Below are 17,206 nucleotides of genomic sequence, written 5' to 3' on the forward strand. Positions count from 1 at the left end.
ATTTTAATATTGTGCTCTCTCAGCCTTTCACTTTGCTTTTAAATTCCTCACTTATTTTTAAAGATTGCTTTATTACACGCCAGAAAGGGAGAATGGGCTGAATTTAAATGTCGATAATTTCTCTCCTTAAACCTGAAAAAGTGACCTATTGCTTGACCCTACTCCCTTCCGTTTTTATTCCCAAACCCTTCTGAGGTTGACTAAAGGGTTTTCCAAAAATCTTGGTTTCAATTGCAATTTCAGATTCCAATTTGCAAAACCCTTTCAGATGACATCAAAGATACAGTGCATGAACAAAACATTCAAAATGCAGATCATTGTCATAGAGATGTACAGCACGGAAACAGATCCTTCGGTCCAACTTGTCCATGCCAACCAGCTATCCTAAATTAATCTAATTTTGCCCATCTGGCAAATGGGACTGGATTAATTTAGGATATCTGGTTGGCCCATACCCCTCCAAACCCTTCCTATTCATATACCCATCCAGATGCCTTTTAAATGTGGTAATTATACCGGCCTCCACCACTTCCTCTGGCAGCTCAATCCAAACATGCACCACCATCTACGTGAAAAATTTCCCCCTTATGTTCCTTTTATATCTTTCCCCTCTCACCTTAAACCTATGCCCTCCAGTTTGGGACTCCCTCAACCCAGGGAAAAGACATTGTCTATTTACCCTATCATACCCCTCATGATTTTATAAACCTCTATAAGGTCACCCCTCAACATCTGACACGCCAGGGAAAATAGTCCTAGCATATTCAGCCTCACCCTTTAGCTCAAATCCTCCAACCCAGGCAACATCCTTGTAAATCTTCTCTGAACCCTTTCAAGTTTCACAACATCCTTCCTATAGCAGGGAGGTCAGAGTTGCACACACTATTCCAAAAATGGCCTAACCAATATCCTGTAGAGACACACAATGACCTCCCAACTCCAATACTCAATGCTCTGACCAATAAAGGAAAGCATACAGAATGTTTTCTTCACTCTTCTATCTACCTGTGACTCCACTTTCAAGGAGCTATGAACCTGCACTCCAAGGTCTCTTTGTTCAGTAACAGTCCCTAGTATCTTACCATTAAGTGTATAGGTCCTATACTTTCCAAAACACAGCACCTCACATTTATCTAAATTAAACTCTACCACTCCTCAGCCCAATGACCCATCTCATCAAGATCCCATTGTACTTTGAGGTAACCTTCTTCAATGTCCACCACAGCTCCAATTTTGGTGTATCTGCAAACATACCCTTATCTCCTATGTTTACATCCAAATCACTTATATTAATGACAAAAAGCAGTGGTCCCAGCACCAATCCTTGTGGCATTCCGCTGCTCAGAGGGCTTTAGTCTGAATAGCAACCCTTCACCACCATCTATCTTCTACCTTCGAGCCAGTTCTGTATGCAAATGGCTAGGTCTCCCTCATTCCGTGTGATCTAACCTTGCTAACCAGTCTTCTATGGGGAACCTTGTCGAATGCCTTACTGAAGTCCATATAAATTACATCTACTGCTCTGCCCTCATCGATCCTCTTTGTTACTTCTTCTAAAAACTCAATCAAATTTGTGAGACATCATTTCCCACACAAAGCCATGTTGACTATCACTAATCAGTCTTTGCATTTCCAAATACAAGTACATCCTGTCCTTCAGGATTCCCTCCAACAATTTGCCCACCACCAACTGGTCGATAGTTCCCTGGCTTTCCTTACCACTTTTCTTAAATATTGGCACCATGTTAGCTAACCTTCAGTCTCCTAGCACTTCACCCATGGCTTCCCACAGCTTCCTAGCTTCCCACAGAGTTCTAGGGTACACCTGATCAGGTCCTGGGGATTTAATCAACCTTTATGCATTTTAAGATGTCCAGCACCACCTCCTCTGTAATATGGACATTTTTCAATATGTCATTATTTATTTCTCCATGTTCTATATCTTCCTTATCCTTCTCCACAGTAAACACTAATGCAAAAAATGCTTTAGTGTCTCACCCATTTCCTGTGTGAATTGTTTTCCTACTCCATTCAAACACAATCAGGATATTCGTTAGATCACTTCACATGAATTACGACTTTACAGAATAATTGTCCAATAATAATTCCTTCAGCAAGTTGGCTCAGCAGCTTTCCTCATTCCAGTCAGTAACTTGGAGACAAAAGTGGAATATCTGAGGCAGACTGCCAACTCACCCTGCTCTCCATGTGCGGGACAAACAGCAACTAACACAAACTCCCAGAATTGCACATTTAAATAACTCAACCACCTTCTTCTCTTTGTGTGTTGAGTTTTGCCTAACAATAATGCCACATCAACTGGAAGTAGTCAGTGTGGCTCAGTTGAAAATATCCATGCTCAGAAGTGGGAAGGTCAAGTGTCCAAATCCGCATCCCAGTAACTTGACCAGAGGGAAACAAATCTAGACTGGCACTCCAATGTAACACTGAAGTGAGGGGGGCATTTATGGGCAATGCCTTTCAAAATGGAGCAATGAACACTGTCAGACAGTCAATTACATTTGATCTTGGTTTTAACTAAAACTGTCCTCAGAACAGTTCACATTCTCCCCAGCCTTTACACCATACCGTACCTGTATGACAGCTGTTGGGGAAAATTTGGAGATGGGGTCATCCAGATTTATTCATACTCCCTGCTCTTGGAAGATCGGGTTTCTACTGCGTGAAACTTTATTTCTCATCATTCTGTGCTGTGATTAATAAAGGGATGTTTTACTCTTGTATAAGATTTTTGACACAATCAGTAACAAATCCCAACTTTTTTGATCTAGCTCCTTATTAACAATACTGATCCAACGAGAATTAATGCATTTTTGTGTTTCCTATTGCACTCTGTAAGCTCTATAATGAACAACTGTTGCTTGTAATAAAACTGTGATCAAACTGAGGGATAGTGGAGGTTCACAAACATTTAAAATGATCAGAAAAGCAAGCAGTCACCTCAGTTTCTCAAGTTTCAAAATATAAGGGGCTAGAAGTTATGCTTTATCGAGACAAGGTTCTAGTTTGAGCATAGCTGGGGGCACAATTTACAGGATTTTGGTCTCAGAACGTGCACTACATCAGCTTACAAGGTCTTCACACAGTCAAGAAGAAATTGGAGATTCAGATTGTATTCCCTGAAATTAAAAGGGTATGGGTTGATTTGATCAAGTTAGTAAGAGAAACTAGTAGACTAGAGACACAAAGCATTTTGACTGTTTTTCCAGAGTCTAGGACTTTGGGACATGGTCCAAAGTTTACCCAAGTCTTAATGGAATGAAATGAAGAATTCTACATCCAGAGGTGCTAGATGTTTACAGGCATCTTGTTGAAATGGCAATTTGACTGTGGTCAGATACATTTTAAAGTTGAAAAGAGATTTTTGTTATCCAAAATTCTTCATGGATATGAGGCAGAGAGTTGGGTCACAGATCAGCCATAATCTCAGTGAATGGCAGAACAAAGTCAAGGGTGAAACAATCTCTTCCTGTTCCTACATTCCAAAGTCTGTTACTCATTTGGACAAGATGACCTTTCACTCCCACTAGTCTGAATGGTGCAGCTTCAGAGGTAGTGTAAATTCATCTTTAACCTTTCTCTGAAAGGAAACAGATCCTGACGATTAAAGTAAAATATATTGCTTTCAAATAATGAAAACACCATTATTTCATTTCTCCAAAAGGAACAAAGCAAGACAACCCCACAACTAAAGGGCATAATTCTAAATGTACAATATTTTTATTTACACTGGATCTTAATACAGAGCCTATAAAAATCCTCTAAGAGATTGTGCAATCTCTGTGTCTGCACGGGTTTCCTCGCACAGTCCAAAGATATGCAGGTTAGGTGCATTGGCCACAGTGTTCAGGGATGTGTAGGTTGGCGCATTAGTCAGGGATAAATGTACAGTAATAGCATAGGGCAGTGAGTCTAGGTGAGTTACTCTTCAGAGGATCAGTGTGGACTTGTTGGGCCAAATGACCTGTTTCCACATTGTAGGGATTCTAAGATTCTAAATGGGGTGCAGGAGCAGAGCTATGTGCCCACAAACTACCAAAGGGAGTATAGCAGGTTGATAAATTGGTTTAAAGGCTGTCAGAATCTTTGGCCTCAACAAGAAGCATAATATTTAGAAGCAAAGTTATTATCAACCTGGTCCAATCTCAACAGGAATAGCGTGTCTAATTCTGGACCCCACCGTTTTGTAAGGATGTGAAGACATGAGGGGGTGTGGTGAAGACGAATGAGAATTGTTCCAGAAATGAAGGGTTCAGTTCCTTAGCTAGGTTGATGGTGGTCAGCTGGTTATCTTTGTAATAATGTAAGGTGCAATGGGATCTGACAGAGGGCCTCACATTCAAAAGGAGTCATGACAGAATACAGAAAACAAATAAAATTACAGCACAGGAACAGGCCCTTCAGCCCTCCAAGCCTGCGCCGATACAGATCCTCGACCTAAACCTGTCACCTATTTCCTAAGGATCTTTATCCCTCTGCTCCCTGCTCATTCATGTATCTATCTAGATATATCTTAAATGATGCTATCGTGCCCACCTCCATTGGCAATGCATTCCAGGCACCCTCTACAAGAAGAACCTTCATGCACATCTCCCTTAAACCTTTCCGCTCTCCCTTGAACTTGTGATGCCTTGTAATTGAGTGCCCCACTCAAATTGTTACCATCAGCAGAAAAATCATGCACCAGGGACATCAATTGAAGGTGATTGCTAGTTTAAAAAAAAGACATGAAAACTTTTGCTTTTATCAAAACAGTGGGTGGTCAGGATCCTAAATGCCCACTGGAGACAGATTTGATTCTGAATTTCAAGAATACTGGATTAGTACCAGAAGAGAAAATTGTGCAATATAAGATGGGAAAATCATTATATTATTGCTCTGGAGTCATGTGGAACCAACAGGCCGAATGGCCTCTTTTCTATGCTATAACCATTCTACTCCAGTAAATTGTATAGGAGCTCCCTCTTGTGGCCAGTCAATCATACAAATGTCAAGAACACAAAAAAAAAACAAAGCTGGAAAGTTCAAATGAAGTGGCAAACTTCTCTTTATAGTATCCTATATACACATGGCATATACCACAAATACAATCAATAAATTATTTTTGGAGTCCACTCTTTTTTTTTAAAAAATGTAGGCGATGCTTTATAGATCAAAGTTCACATCTAGTTCAGCAGACCCGTATTTGTGGGCTAATTCCAAGATTAAATCAATAAGGTCAATTTTCTCTGCACAGGCGATACATTTCTCTCCCCAGTCTTCAAGAATCTTCTTTAGCTGGGCCACTCGCAGTTTGTGTAATTCAGCTTTCTTCAAAAGCAATTTCTTTTCTGTGAGACACAGAGAAAAACAATTCTAGTGTTTACATTACATTCCTGAAACTTGATGCAGTTTAATACAAGCTATTAATCTTTAAAAAAAGCATTTTCTATCTATACTGAATTGTCTGGCGAGACATCAATAGTTACCACATGAAAACATTCTTTCCTATTTATTATAAAACAGAATATCAGTCAAAATTTTCCATGAAAAATGGAAGTTTTTGCACCACAGAGTTTGAAGCAGCCTATTCCCTTTACATTCTTAAAATTAATTCTAACTCAATGTTAGCAGGGTTCAGTTGGTAGCACTCTTGCCTCAGTGGGTTCAGTACACACTCGAGGACTGGGACATAAAAATCAATGGTGCCAGTCAAATGCTGTGCAGCAGTGTCACACACACAATCTTTTGGGTGACTCATTGATCCCGACATCCCATCTTCTCTCTTGGGTGGACATAAGAAATCCTGAGGAGAAGGTGAGGATTGCAGATGCTGGAGATCAGAGTCGAAAGGTGCGGTGTTGGAAAAGCACAGCAGGTCAGGCAGCATCTGAGGAGCTGGAGAATTGACGTGAGCAAAGGTCTTTCATCATTGAATCCCCTGCCCTCTCTGGCATCCCAGCCAATACTGCTCTTCAATTAACATGACAAGATTCTCATTATCGTTTAATAGCTTGTGGGATCTTGCTGTATACTACACTTATTCTCAATTGGTTGAGATTCTTTGAGACTCCATTTCACTATATAAACATGACCTTAGAGCTGTTGTTGTGTAGGCTCAGGTTTGTGTCCCACCTGCTTCAGGGCTGGGTTATAATGCCTAAGCAGGTTACTTAAAAATACTTATAAATATGGGCCACTCTCTGCATGAGTCAGAAAATCATTCCAAGGTTAGTAATTAATAACAGTTTGAATTTTGCTTTAGTATTTCACCATGCGTTTAGTGATGCCACTCAGTGCAATTACAAGGTTTATAGCTACACCAGGAGCTAGGAGGACAATAATATCACACATAGCTTAGAACGTGTAATATGGTATAGCTAGCATAATGGAACACAGAGGGATAACCGAAGTCTCTTCCATTGGCATATGTTAGACCCCACAGAACTGCAATGTCTTCAGCAAAGACAGTGCGTAAGAAGCATGTGACAACACCAACATGCAAACAGTATAATGAATGAGTTACATATCTTTGACACACCCTATTAGGCATCATAAGGTGTCACCATCATACATGTATTACACACTGCTACTGGGTGGTGCAGAGTCTCAGCCTGTATTTCTGAACTGTTGCTAACTAACTTTAGAGTCATTCCTGGAAACTTTCTTCCATGGTTTGAGAGTTGTACCTTTGCACATTTAAGTCAATCAGACATCAGAATTTTGATTTAAAGCCAGTTCTATACTACAAAGCAAAATATTACTGTCACTGAAATCCAAAGTACCAGAAAAAGCTGGAAATCCTCAGCAGGTCAAGGGTCACCTGCACAGATAGTGTGTAAGCATTTCAGGTCGATGGCATTTCATCAGAACTCAATTGCACATCATCTCCGGATGGTAGGACTGATGAAGTGATTCTCCTGCAATGATCTAACGTCATTCACTTTGTTTTTGAGGATTCAGAATCAGAGAAAAATGAATCAAATACATTTATTAACCCTTCAGTTTCTGTGAAATATGCAAATTACCCTGTAATCCAAATGTGTTTTTTTTAGGTCTTTTTGTTCCCATGTGTAGTTGAGTTTTATTATTTTCTTTTCCCATTGTTCTGGTTCTTTTTATTGATGCAACATCTTTCAGTTCCATCAAGTCCTCAGTTGAAACATCAACTTTCTCTGTTCTCTGCTTGCTGTATGTTTCTCTACAATTCCACACGGGCTGGTATTAGGTGCCAATCTTGTAAACTCTCTGGTTTGCAGCCTATTTGTCACAGGGCAATTTCTCAAGGGCAGTTAGGGTTGCTCAATAACTGCTGACTCGACCAGAATAGCTCATTTCGTGAACAACATCAGGTGCAGTGAGTTGTGCAAGTGTGAAATTGAGGAATAAGTTTTTCATGTGAATAAGGATTAAAAATTGCAACCAGCAATACACAAAACAATAAGAATTAAATCCAATGCAGTTACAATAGGGATAGAAAGACCACATTGCAACTTGCAGCTTTCATCTTGCCAGTCAAGCCCGAGTACTTAGTAGCCAATGAGCAACCTTTCAATTATTGCCATCGTTTTGTGAACAAATACAGAAACCAGTGTACATTCATAGAAATTCCATAAAAAGCAATGGGTCTGTCTTGGTGGGGTTAGCTCAAGGTTAATGTTAGTCACTGGAACAGACCATGAGAAAGTCACTGTCTCCTTTGAGGTATCACAATCTTTTTATGTTGACTTGTACAGCAGTATGGATTTTTAAGGGGGTAGAAACAATGACTGCAGATGCTGGAAACCAGATTCTGGATTAGTGGTGCTGGAAGAGCACAGCAGTTCAGGCAGTATCCAAATAGCTTCGAAATCGACGTTTCGGGCAAAAGCCCTTCATCAGGAATAAAGGCAGTGAGCCTGAAGTGTGGAGAGATAAGCTAGAGGAGGGTGGGGGTGGGGAGAAAGTAGCATAGAGTACAATGGGTGAGTCGGGGAGGGGATGAAGGTGATAGGTCAAGGAGGAGAGGGTGGAGTGGATAGGTCGAAAAGGAGATAGGCAGGTAGGACAAGTCCGGACAAGTCATGGGGACAGTTACTGAGCTGGAAGTTTAGAACTAGGGTGAGGTGGGGGAAGGGGAAATGAGGAAACTGTTGAAGTCCACATTGATGCCCTGGGGTTGGAAGTGTTCTGAGGCGGAAGATGAGGCGTTCTTCTTCCAGGCGTCTGGTGGTGAGGGAGCGGCGGTGAAGGAGGCCCAGGACCTCCATGTCCTCAGCAGAGTGGGAGGGGGAGTTGAAATGTTGGGCCACGGGGCGGTGTGGTTGATTGGTGCAGGTGTCCCGGAGATGTTCCCTAAAGCGCTCTGCTAGGAGGCGCCCAGTCTCCCCAATGTAGAGGAGACCGCATCGGGAGCAATGGATACAATAAATGATATTAGTGGATGTGCAAGTAAAACTTTGATGGATGTGGAAGACTCCTTTAGGGCCTTGGATAGAGGTGAGGGAGGAGGTGTGGGCGCAGGTTTTACAGTTCCTGCGGTGGCAGGGGAAAGTGCCAGGATTGGAGGGTGGGTTGTTTGGGGGCGTGGACCTGACCAGGTAGTCACGGAGGGAACGGTCTTTGCAGAAGGCGGAAAGGGGTGGGGAGGGAAATACATCCCTGGTAGTGGGGTCTGTTTGAAGGTGGCGGAAATGTTGGCGGATGATTTGGTTTATGCGAAGGTTGGTCAGGTGGAAAGTGTGCACCAGGGGCGTTCTGTCATTGTTACGGTTGGAGGGTGGGGTTTGAGGGTGGAGGTGCGGGATGTAGACGAGATGCGTTGGAGGGCATCTTTAACCACATGGGAAGGGAAATTGCGGTCTCTAAAGAAGGAGGCCATCTGGTGTGTTCTAGTATGGATTTTTAGTTTAACATGTCACCTGAAAGTTAGTAATTCCTGACAATCAGTGTACCAAAGTGCCTGGTTACACTGTGCACTCAAATCCTGGAGCAAGGACTAATCGTATTGCTTTGAAATGGAGAGGCAAATATTCTGTTTCTGGACAAAGTTCCAGAAACAAGTAGATAAGTTCATCCTTTCCTTTAAAAAAAAATCTATGTATGATGCCCTAATCCTTAACTATATAGTTCCAGCTTCAATTTAGTAACAGTTCAAGAGGCGAGCCAAAGATATTTGAGATTTTCAAAATGACGATTGTGAGGACGTTGTAGTTCTTAAAATTTAACTGGTACATTCCTCTGCAGTTCCATTGTAATTTGTTGGTTTTATAACAATGAATTTTGAACCAAACCAAGAGGCACTCATTTGAGATATAAACAACTTGATACAAGTGTTGGACAGTACAGCTCAAAATAAAATTATATTTAGGACAATTCACACAGTAGTTAAAACTCATACCATATTTCAGCTCACATATCTGCATGTCTTTCACTTTCAGCTTTTCGCAGATTTTCTGGACCGGTACATGTGCACTCATTGGCCGTGCTATTTCATTCACAATTTTAGTTGCAGCATCACTCGTTGCTCCAATATAGTAACACTGTGAACAAAAAAGTAAACTCCATACTGTATACCACTGCGATTATTCTGTAAATACAGCAATCAGAAAATCTTGTAGCAAACAATTACAACTGTTGACAAACTTTCTCCTGTGGAAACTACTGATTCACATAAGATGAAATGTAATTAAAAGTCATTAAATGGTTGTCTTCAAACAATGAACCAGAGAAGAAATTTTCACAATATATATCCTAATTCTTAGCTTTTAATAATGTGACTAAACAAATGAGGCAAGAGAGCAGCTTGCTACTCCATGACATAGTCCACTGATGGTTCAATATTGAATCCACAAAGTACTCAATACAATTTACTTGTACAAATTTCACAAGGACAATAGCATTAGATCTAGCTGTCAAACCTCATTTTCCTGCCCTGCTCCCCTATTCCAACTACATACTGATCTTTATTTAGTTGTCCGACTCCCTCAAATGCTAAGTACTGTTTCAGTTGTGATATGTCGGTCATATTCTAAGCTTTTGTACGTTTTTAGTTTTGCAATGTATGCATTTGTATCCCTAGTTACCAATTCAGTGGGAACACATTTTCCCCTTTGAAAATTCTGAAGTTACAAATAGGCTTCCCTTGAATTTCCCTTCTCAGCTAACTGCAGTTTTAGGTTTTGAGGGTTTTGCACTATGACAATTTGCTTGTGTCATTCCAATAAGCCCTCATTATAACAGTAACGAAAAGGCACAGTCAAATTAACAACCAAAATTAAACATAGCTTGCATCGAAAGATACTTACTAGGCGATGTTCCTTTCCTTTAGTGTATTCACACATTAACATCAGCTCATTTACTACCATTGCAGGTGTCAAGTCCACATCCTGTGCTTTCAAATAACTGTAAAACCTCTCCAGAAATCCAATGCATACTGAGAATTGTAAAAAGTGAAGAAAACACTTATCAAAAATAAATATCAAATTTAAAACATTAAAATGAATGAAAGGTTTTTTTAAAAAACTATTTTAGGTATTTAAAGAATGATAAATATTTTTTAAACCTTCAATAACACAACCTCTTCAAGATACCTGATGTCAAGGCGTTGCAATGTACTCAATGAACCACATAATTTTTCTTCATTACAGACGAGAAACATTTACTTGACAGTGTTAAATGTTACAAACTTACTCAACTACATTTGTGTGTCCTGTTACAAATCTTACAAAAACCATGTTAATTAAAACTCAACTATTTCTATTATTGGTTTTCCTGTCAACAACCAAAATGTGTGTTATTGACGCTTAAGCTTCACTTTATAAAATTTCTCCTATATGGAATCAACTTGGATTGGAATGGCGACCTGTGAATTTATGGAATTCTTTACCTCAGGAGGCAGAGTAAGGAAATCAAAGGTAAAAGGCTGAAAATGGAAGTTGAAGATCATCAGATCAGCCATGATTTCACTACATGATGGAATAGACTTGATGGGCCTTATGGCCAACTTTGATCCTACATCTTATGAATTATGCAATCTGACTGTCACCGATAGCCTTTCACGTTCACTTGTGTTGTATGTTTTTTGAAGCCAAGATACAAGCTTTGTAGCATTTTCAACAATCCTTTCGGGATGTCACTTCTTCAAAAATGTTAAGGAGATTGTTCAGGAAGAAGTTTCTCTTTTTGAATCTTTGCTATTTCTCATCATACATCCACAAGATTACTCATTATCCAGTTTTGAAGTAACACTTCTTAATAATAGGTTGTCACCACCATTGCCTATTTCATTGTTGATTTTGAATAGGTCACTGTTTTAAATACTTTCAATTCCCCAAGAGCTCAGCATCCATTAACTTACTGAAGATAAGTTAGTGCCTCAGAAACTTATTTGTTGTATTTTTGTCAGGGGAGAAAATGACCTCTTTCCCTGAAAAGTCCTCAAAACTGGTCTCAGAATCTATTCACGTTCACATCAGTGCTATTCTATAGACAAACAAAGGAAACTCAAGGATTATAAGATTGGGGAATGAGCTAAGAAGCATATTTCACTAAAGGAGATTATGCTATGATAAAAACCACAGTAATTACACTCTGAATGGAAGTTCCTTTGATGCTGTGAATTTGCACTGTGATGTGCAAGTATACATTTACAGGTGATTAAATTACTTTTAAGAACTTAAATTGGACAGGGATATGCTCAAGGTATTTAACACCATGAAAAATGAGACTTGGTAGAAAGAAGCAGGCCCAGTGGATGGTCTAGAATGAGGGGCCTTCAATACAAAATTAAATGTAAAGAGATTGGGAAAAGTGAACAAGGAGAATGTTTTAAGAATTAAGAGACTGTGACGTTCAGGTCCAGGGCAACAGTTCAGGTAAAAACGAGGTCAACATTTGAAATTAATTTGGATAAGAGAATAAGAATGAATGTAATAAAATGATCTGCTTATGTGAAGACCATATAGTGACACTGGCTGTTACAGTGTTGTGAATTCCTAATATTTCTTTTTGTCAAAGCAATTTAACAGTGGTACTAGTTAAATAAAATACATTTCCCTTCACTGTGATATCTGAACTAATAAGATAACAATCACATAAGGGGTAGCAGAGGTCTGGAACTCTATTCCACAAGCAGCAGTTGACGCTCAGTCATTAGTTTTAAATCAGAGATAGATAATCTTTTGTCAAGTACAGATGCTAAGGGATAAGGGTCAAAGGCAGGTACCACTGTATTTGGAATTAGGCCCCAGGTCAGCCGTGACCTTATTTAATGCTCAAGGCACTAAATGGCCAACTTTTGTTCCTGTCCTAATGTGCCAACTACAAAATTTTACAAACTACTACAACACAATAGCAAAATACAGACTTTAAACACAACTGTGAACTCCAATACAAAGTATTTAGGATGGAATTATGCCTTACTCTTTGATCATGTGGCATTCAATATTTGACCTCACAAATTTCTCCTATTGAGCAAGGGTACATGCTAGGTTTGGCAAGATTGGCCACCTCCATAGGCAGAACGCTAACTATTGAGAATAAGCACAACAGAACTAATGATCAGAAACTCAGAAACTAAAACAAGCAGGGATTGTAGGATGAAGTCTTTAAAGCACATGCTTAGATTGCATGAAAGCTGTCATATTAAGAGGCAACTGAATTCACAGATTAATTAGAACTGCAAACAGCTCCAAACAGAGTACAGAGTTATGAAAGTAAGGATTTACTTGCTGGTTTTAAAAAAAAGTCAAGATTTCAGACGTGCGCACTCACCAGATACAAAAATTGTTACAATGCACCACTTGCTGCATGCCAGTCTTTCTTCATGAATTTCATTGCCTGTGTGCTAAACATGCTTACACAAAGTCAAACAAGTTTAGTACAGTTACTTGCACAGTACTTGCAACAAGTTAGTTCATACCACATAGAGTTAATACGGATTGTGGAATAATTTCTTACTTCAAATGATTTCAATCACAAACAATACTTTTTTTTAACATATAAAGCTGTGCCTTTAAGACACTTTCCCTCATTTGAGTGGATGACAATCTATTAATGCTGTGAAATGATTTCTGTTGCTAGATATACAGTGAACGTTTATTTCATTTGTGTTAAGACATCTGAAAAGTGTAAAGACCACATGACGTTTTATAATTAGTGAAAACCTGCACCCCAAAATCATCAACATGACTAAAGCTTGATTTTCTGGAAATCAGCTAACTTCCCTTCCAATGTTACAGAATGGCTGTTAAAACCAATATTATATGAACAGTTAACAATTTCTAATTCTCTAAGAATAATGTATTAATTCTAGGCATTTTTTCTCATCAGTATAAAAACTTAAAAAAGGAATAATTACATCTCTAACTAGTTTAGCAAAACAGTTCAAGGTAAGAGCGATTACAGGTAGAAAGAGGCCATTTGGCCCATCAAGTCCTACTGTCTCCCCAGAGGAACAATTTAGTCCCCCCAGTCCAACTTCCACTGTGTTTTTCACACACCCCTGCAATTTCTCTCTCTTTCAGGGGCTTAAAAAAATCTCTTATGGCCATGTTTGACTCTCTCCTCACCACAGAAACAACATATTCAGAAGTATGCACTGTGGTAAAATGTTGTTTCGCGTGTACATATTGGTGTTTTTGCAAATAATCTTAAATTAGTGAAATCTGGCTTCATCTCTTCTAAATAAATAGGTTTCCATATCTGCTCTGTCTAGATCCCTTTATTAATTTTCCTCAATTTCTTTCTTTAAAAAAATGACATCAATCCCAGTTTCTCCAACCTATCCAGTCCCTCATCCTTGAAACCATACAAATCTCTTCTGTAGTCCCATGAAAGCCTTTACAACCTTTGATTAGGAAGGAAGGGATGAAGAGAGAAAAAAAAATTAACTCCAAAATAAATACTTCAGACATTGGAAACCAAACACAGAAGGCAATGAAAATATTCAGCAGGTCAGGCAGCATTAGTGGAAAGACAAATAATTAATATTTCAGGTTGATGAGTCAGAAGACCTGAGAAAGATTACATTTTCAGCAGTTGAAACAATGAGAGGATAAAGAAAACAGCAAAGGAGAAGGGAAGAAAAAGGAGTGTTGATGCAAGACAAGGTAATGGAAATAGTAAGAAAAAATGTTTTAAAAATTATTGTTCATAATCAAAAACAAGTTGAATTGTTGGTCTTCAGCTGGTAGCATCTGCAGAGAGCGGAGGAGTTAACTTTTAGGTTAGAAAACAAAAGGGGTACTCTCAAGATAGTATTAGTGAATCGTTGATCTGGAGACAGGAACTCAAATCCTGTTGCAACAGCTGGGAATTTGAAGTCATTTACATAAATGATTTGGACTCGAGCATAAGAGATACAGTTAGTAAGTTTGCAGATGACACCAAAATTGGAGGTGTGGTAGACAGCAAAGAGGATTACCTTAGATTACAAGGCTTTGTGCATAGGAAATCACGTCTCACAAATTTGACAGTTTTTGGAAGTAACAAAGATGATTGATGAGGACAGAGCAGTAGATGTGACCTATACACACTTCAGTAGGGCGTTCAACAAGGTTCCCCATGGGAGGCTAATTAGCAAGGTTAGATCTCATGGAATACAGGGAGAACTAGCCATTTGGATACAGAACTGGCTCAAAGGTAGAAGACAGAGGGTGGTGGTGGAGGGTTGTTTTTCAGACTGGAGGCCTGTAACCAGTGGAGTGCCACAAGGATCGGTGCTGAGTCCTCTACTTTTCGTCATTTATATAAATGATTTGGATGCGAGCAGAAGAGGTACAATTAGTAAGTTTGCACATGACACCAAAATTGGAGGTGTAGTGGACAGCAAAGAAGGTTACCTCAGATTACAACAGGATCTTGATCAGATGAGCCAATGGGCTGAGAAGTGGCAGATGGAGTTTAATTCAGATAAATGCGAGGTGCTGCATTTTGGGAAAGCAAATCAGAGCAGGACTTATACACTTAATGGTAAGGTCCTTGGGAGTATTGCTGAACAAAGAGACCTTGGACTGCAGGTTCATAACTCCTTGAAAGTGGAGTCGCAGGTAGATAGGATAGTGAAGGCGGCGTTTGGTATGCTTTCCTTTAATGGTCAGAGTATTGAATACAGGAGTTGGGAGGTCATGTTGCGGCTGTACAGGACATTGGTTAGGCCACTGTTGGAATATTGCGTGCAATTCTGGTCTCTTTCCTATTGGAAAGATGTTGTGAAACTTGAAAGGGTTCAGAAAAGATTTACAAGGATGTTGCCACGGTTAGAGGATTTGAGCTATAGAGAGAGGCTGAACGGGTTGGGGCTGTTTTCCTTGGAGCGTCGGAGTCTGAGGATGAGAGGGGAAAGATATAAAAGAGACCTAAGGGGCAACCTTTTCACACAAAGGGTGGTACATGTATGGAATGAGCTGCCAGAGGAAGTGGTGGAGGCTGGTACAATTGCAACATTTAAGAGACATTTGGATGGGTATATGAATAGGAAGGATTTGGAGGGACATGGGCAGGGTGCTGGCAGGTGGGACTGGATTGGGTTGGATTGAAGGGTCTGTTTCCATGCTGTACATCTCTATGTCTCTATGACTACAAGTTTGGAACAAAAATTAACATCAGTAATGAAGAACATAAAACTATTATAACAAAAATTCACCTGAATCCATTGCCTACAGTCAGCCCTTGGCACAACCTGTAGCAACAGTTGATTCAAATAACTGTCTGAAGTGGCTTCACAAACCATTCATTCATAATTGAGAACTAGGTGGTGAGCCACTTTGAGGGCAGATTAACATGGGCAATAACTAACAATGTTCACATCTATTGAATGAATTTTTAAAATGTCAACTTTTTCTTTTGGGTAGGGCTGGTGATGACAGCCGAGGGGGGTGCGTGAGGGCACTAGGAAAAAGGGAAGCCTAAAGAAAAAAAAATTATCGATCTGAAACAATAACTTTTCTTCTCTCCACAGACAGGGCTTATGCCCAAAACATCGATTCGCCTGCTCCTCGGATGCTGCCTGACCTGCTGTGCTTTCCTAGCAACACACTCTCGACTCTCCACAGACACTGCCTGATTTGATTATTTTCAGCACTGGATTTCTGTTTCAGATGTCCAGCAATGAGTGATTTGCTTTTTATTCTCTTGCAACATTCTCTCTCCATTCCTCTTTCACTGCCATGTATACTTCCCGACGAAACTGGAGATAGCAAGGACTGATGAAGGTTCACAACCTGTAACCTTCTCTCTCCTGCTCCTCTGATGCTGCTTGACCTGCTGCGCTTTTTCCAGCTCCACACTTTATCGAACCACCCACCAAAACTCATCTTATATCACCTTCGCCCTCTCCCTACCCCCCCCCGCTCACCTTCGCCCTCTCCCTACCCCCCCCCGCTCACCTTCGCCCTCTCCCTACCCCCCCCCGCTCACCTTCGCCCTCTCCCTACCCCCCCCCGCTCACCTTCGCCCTCTCCCTACCCCCCCCGCCCACCTTCGCCCTCTCCCTACCCCCCCCCTTCGCCCCTCTCCCTACCCCCCCCCTTCGCCCCTCTCCCTACCCCCCCCTCGCCCCTCTCTCTACCCCCCCCCTCGCCCCTCTCTCTACCCCCCCCTTCGCCCCTCTCTCTACCCCCCCCTTCGCCCCTCTCTCTACCCCCCCCCTTCGCCCCTCTCCCTACCCCCCCTCGCTCACCTTCGCCCCTCTCCCTACCCCCCCCTTCGCCCCTCTCCCTACCCCCCCCCGCTCACCTTCGCCCCTCTCCCTACCCCCCCCCGCTCACCTTCGCCCCTCTCCCTACCCCCCCCCGCTCACCTTCGCCCCTCTCCCTACCCCCCCCCCGCTCACCTTCGCCCCTCTCCCTACCCCCCCCCCGCTCACCTTCGCCCCTCTCCCTACCCCCCCCTTCGCCCCTCTCCCTACCCCCCCCCCTCACCTTCCATTAGTCTTAACCCCCAATCCCCCTCCATCCACTCCTTCTGACCTATTTTTTTTAGGGGGGGGGGTGTGATAGTGAATTCAATCCCGAGGCGGGAGACGAGGCAAGTCCCACCACTAACCTTCACACTCCCGCGGGCCCAAAGCCTCGGTACCAGCGGCGATGAGCAGAAGGAGAAGCGGCTTCATGTCTGGCCTGGGACCCGGCAACCGCCTCCCAACGGTGGCCGCCATTACCCTCCGCCCATTGGCGGGCACCGAGCCAATCAAAGCCCTCCTATCATCACTAGCCGCCCCACGTCC

The 17,206-nt window shown here is 41.4% G+C and overlaps 1 protein-coding gene across 1 annotated transcript; it reads right to left on the reverse strand.

Moving 5' to 3' along the window:
- Positions 1-5,039: 5,039 nt before the first annotated feature.
- cdnf (cerebral dopamine neurotrophic factor) lies at positions 5,040-17,141 on the reverse strand. Its single transcript, XM_072563068.1, has 4 exons — positions 17,026-17,141; positions 10,287-10,414; positions 9,380-9,521; positions 5,040-5,351 (listed from the first exon to the last, which is right to left on the reverse strand). The coding sequence occupies exons 1-4, from the start codon at positions 17,135-17,137 to the stop codon at positions 5,167-5,169; spliced, it is 567 nt and encodes a 188-aa protein (XP_072419169.1). The 5' UTR covers positions 17,138-17,141; the 3' UTR covers positions 5,040-5,166.
- Between the last annotated feature and the right edge of the window lie 65 nt (positions 17,142-17,206).

This window comes from Chiloscyllium punctatum, chromosome 44 (genome assembly GCF_047496795.1).
Source record: "Chiloscyllium punctatum isolate Juve2018m chromosome 44, sChiPun1.3, whole genome shotgun sequence".
Taxonomy (NCBI): domain Eukaryota; kingdom Metazoa; phylum Chordata; class Chondrichthyes; order Orectolobiformes; family Hemiscylliidae; genus Chiloscyllium; species Chiloscyllium punctatum.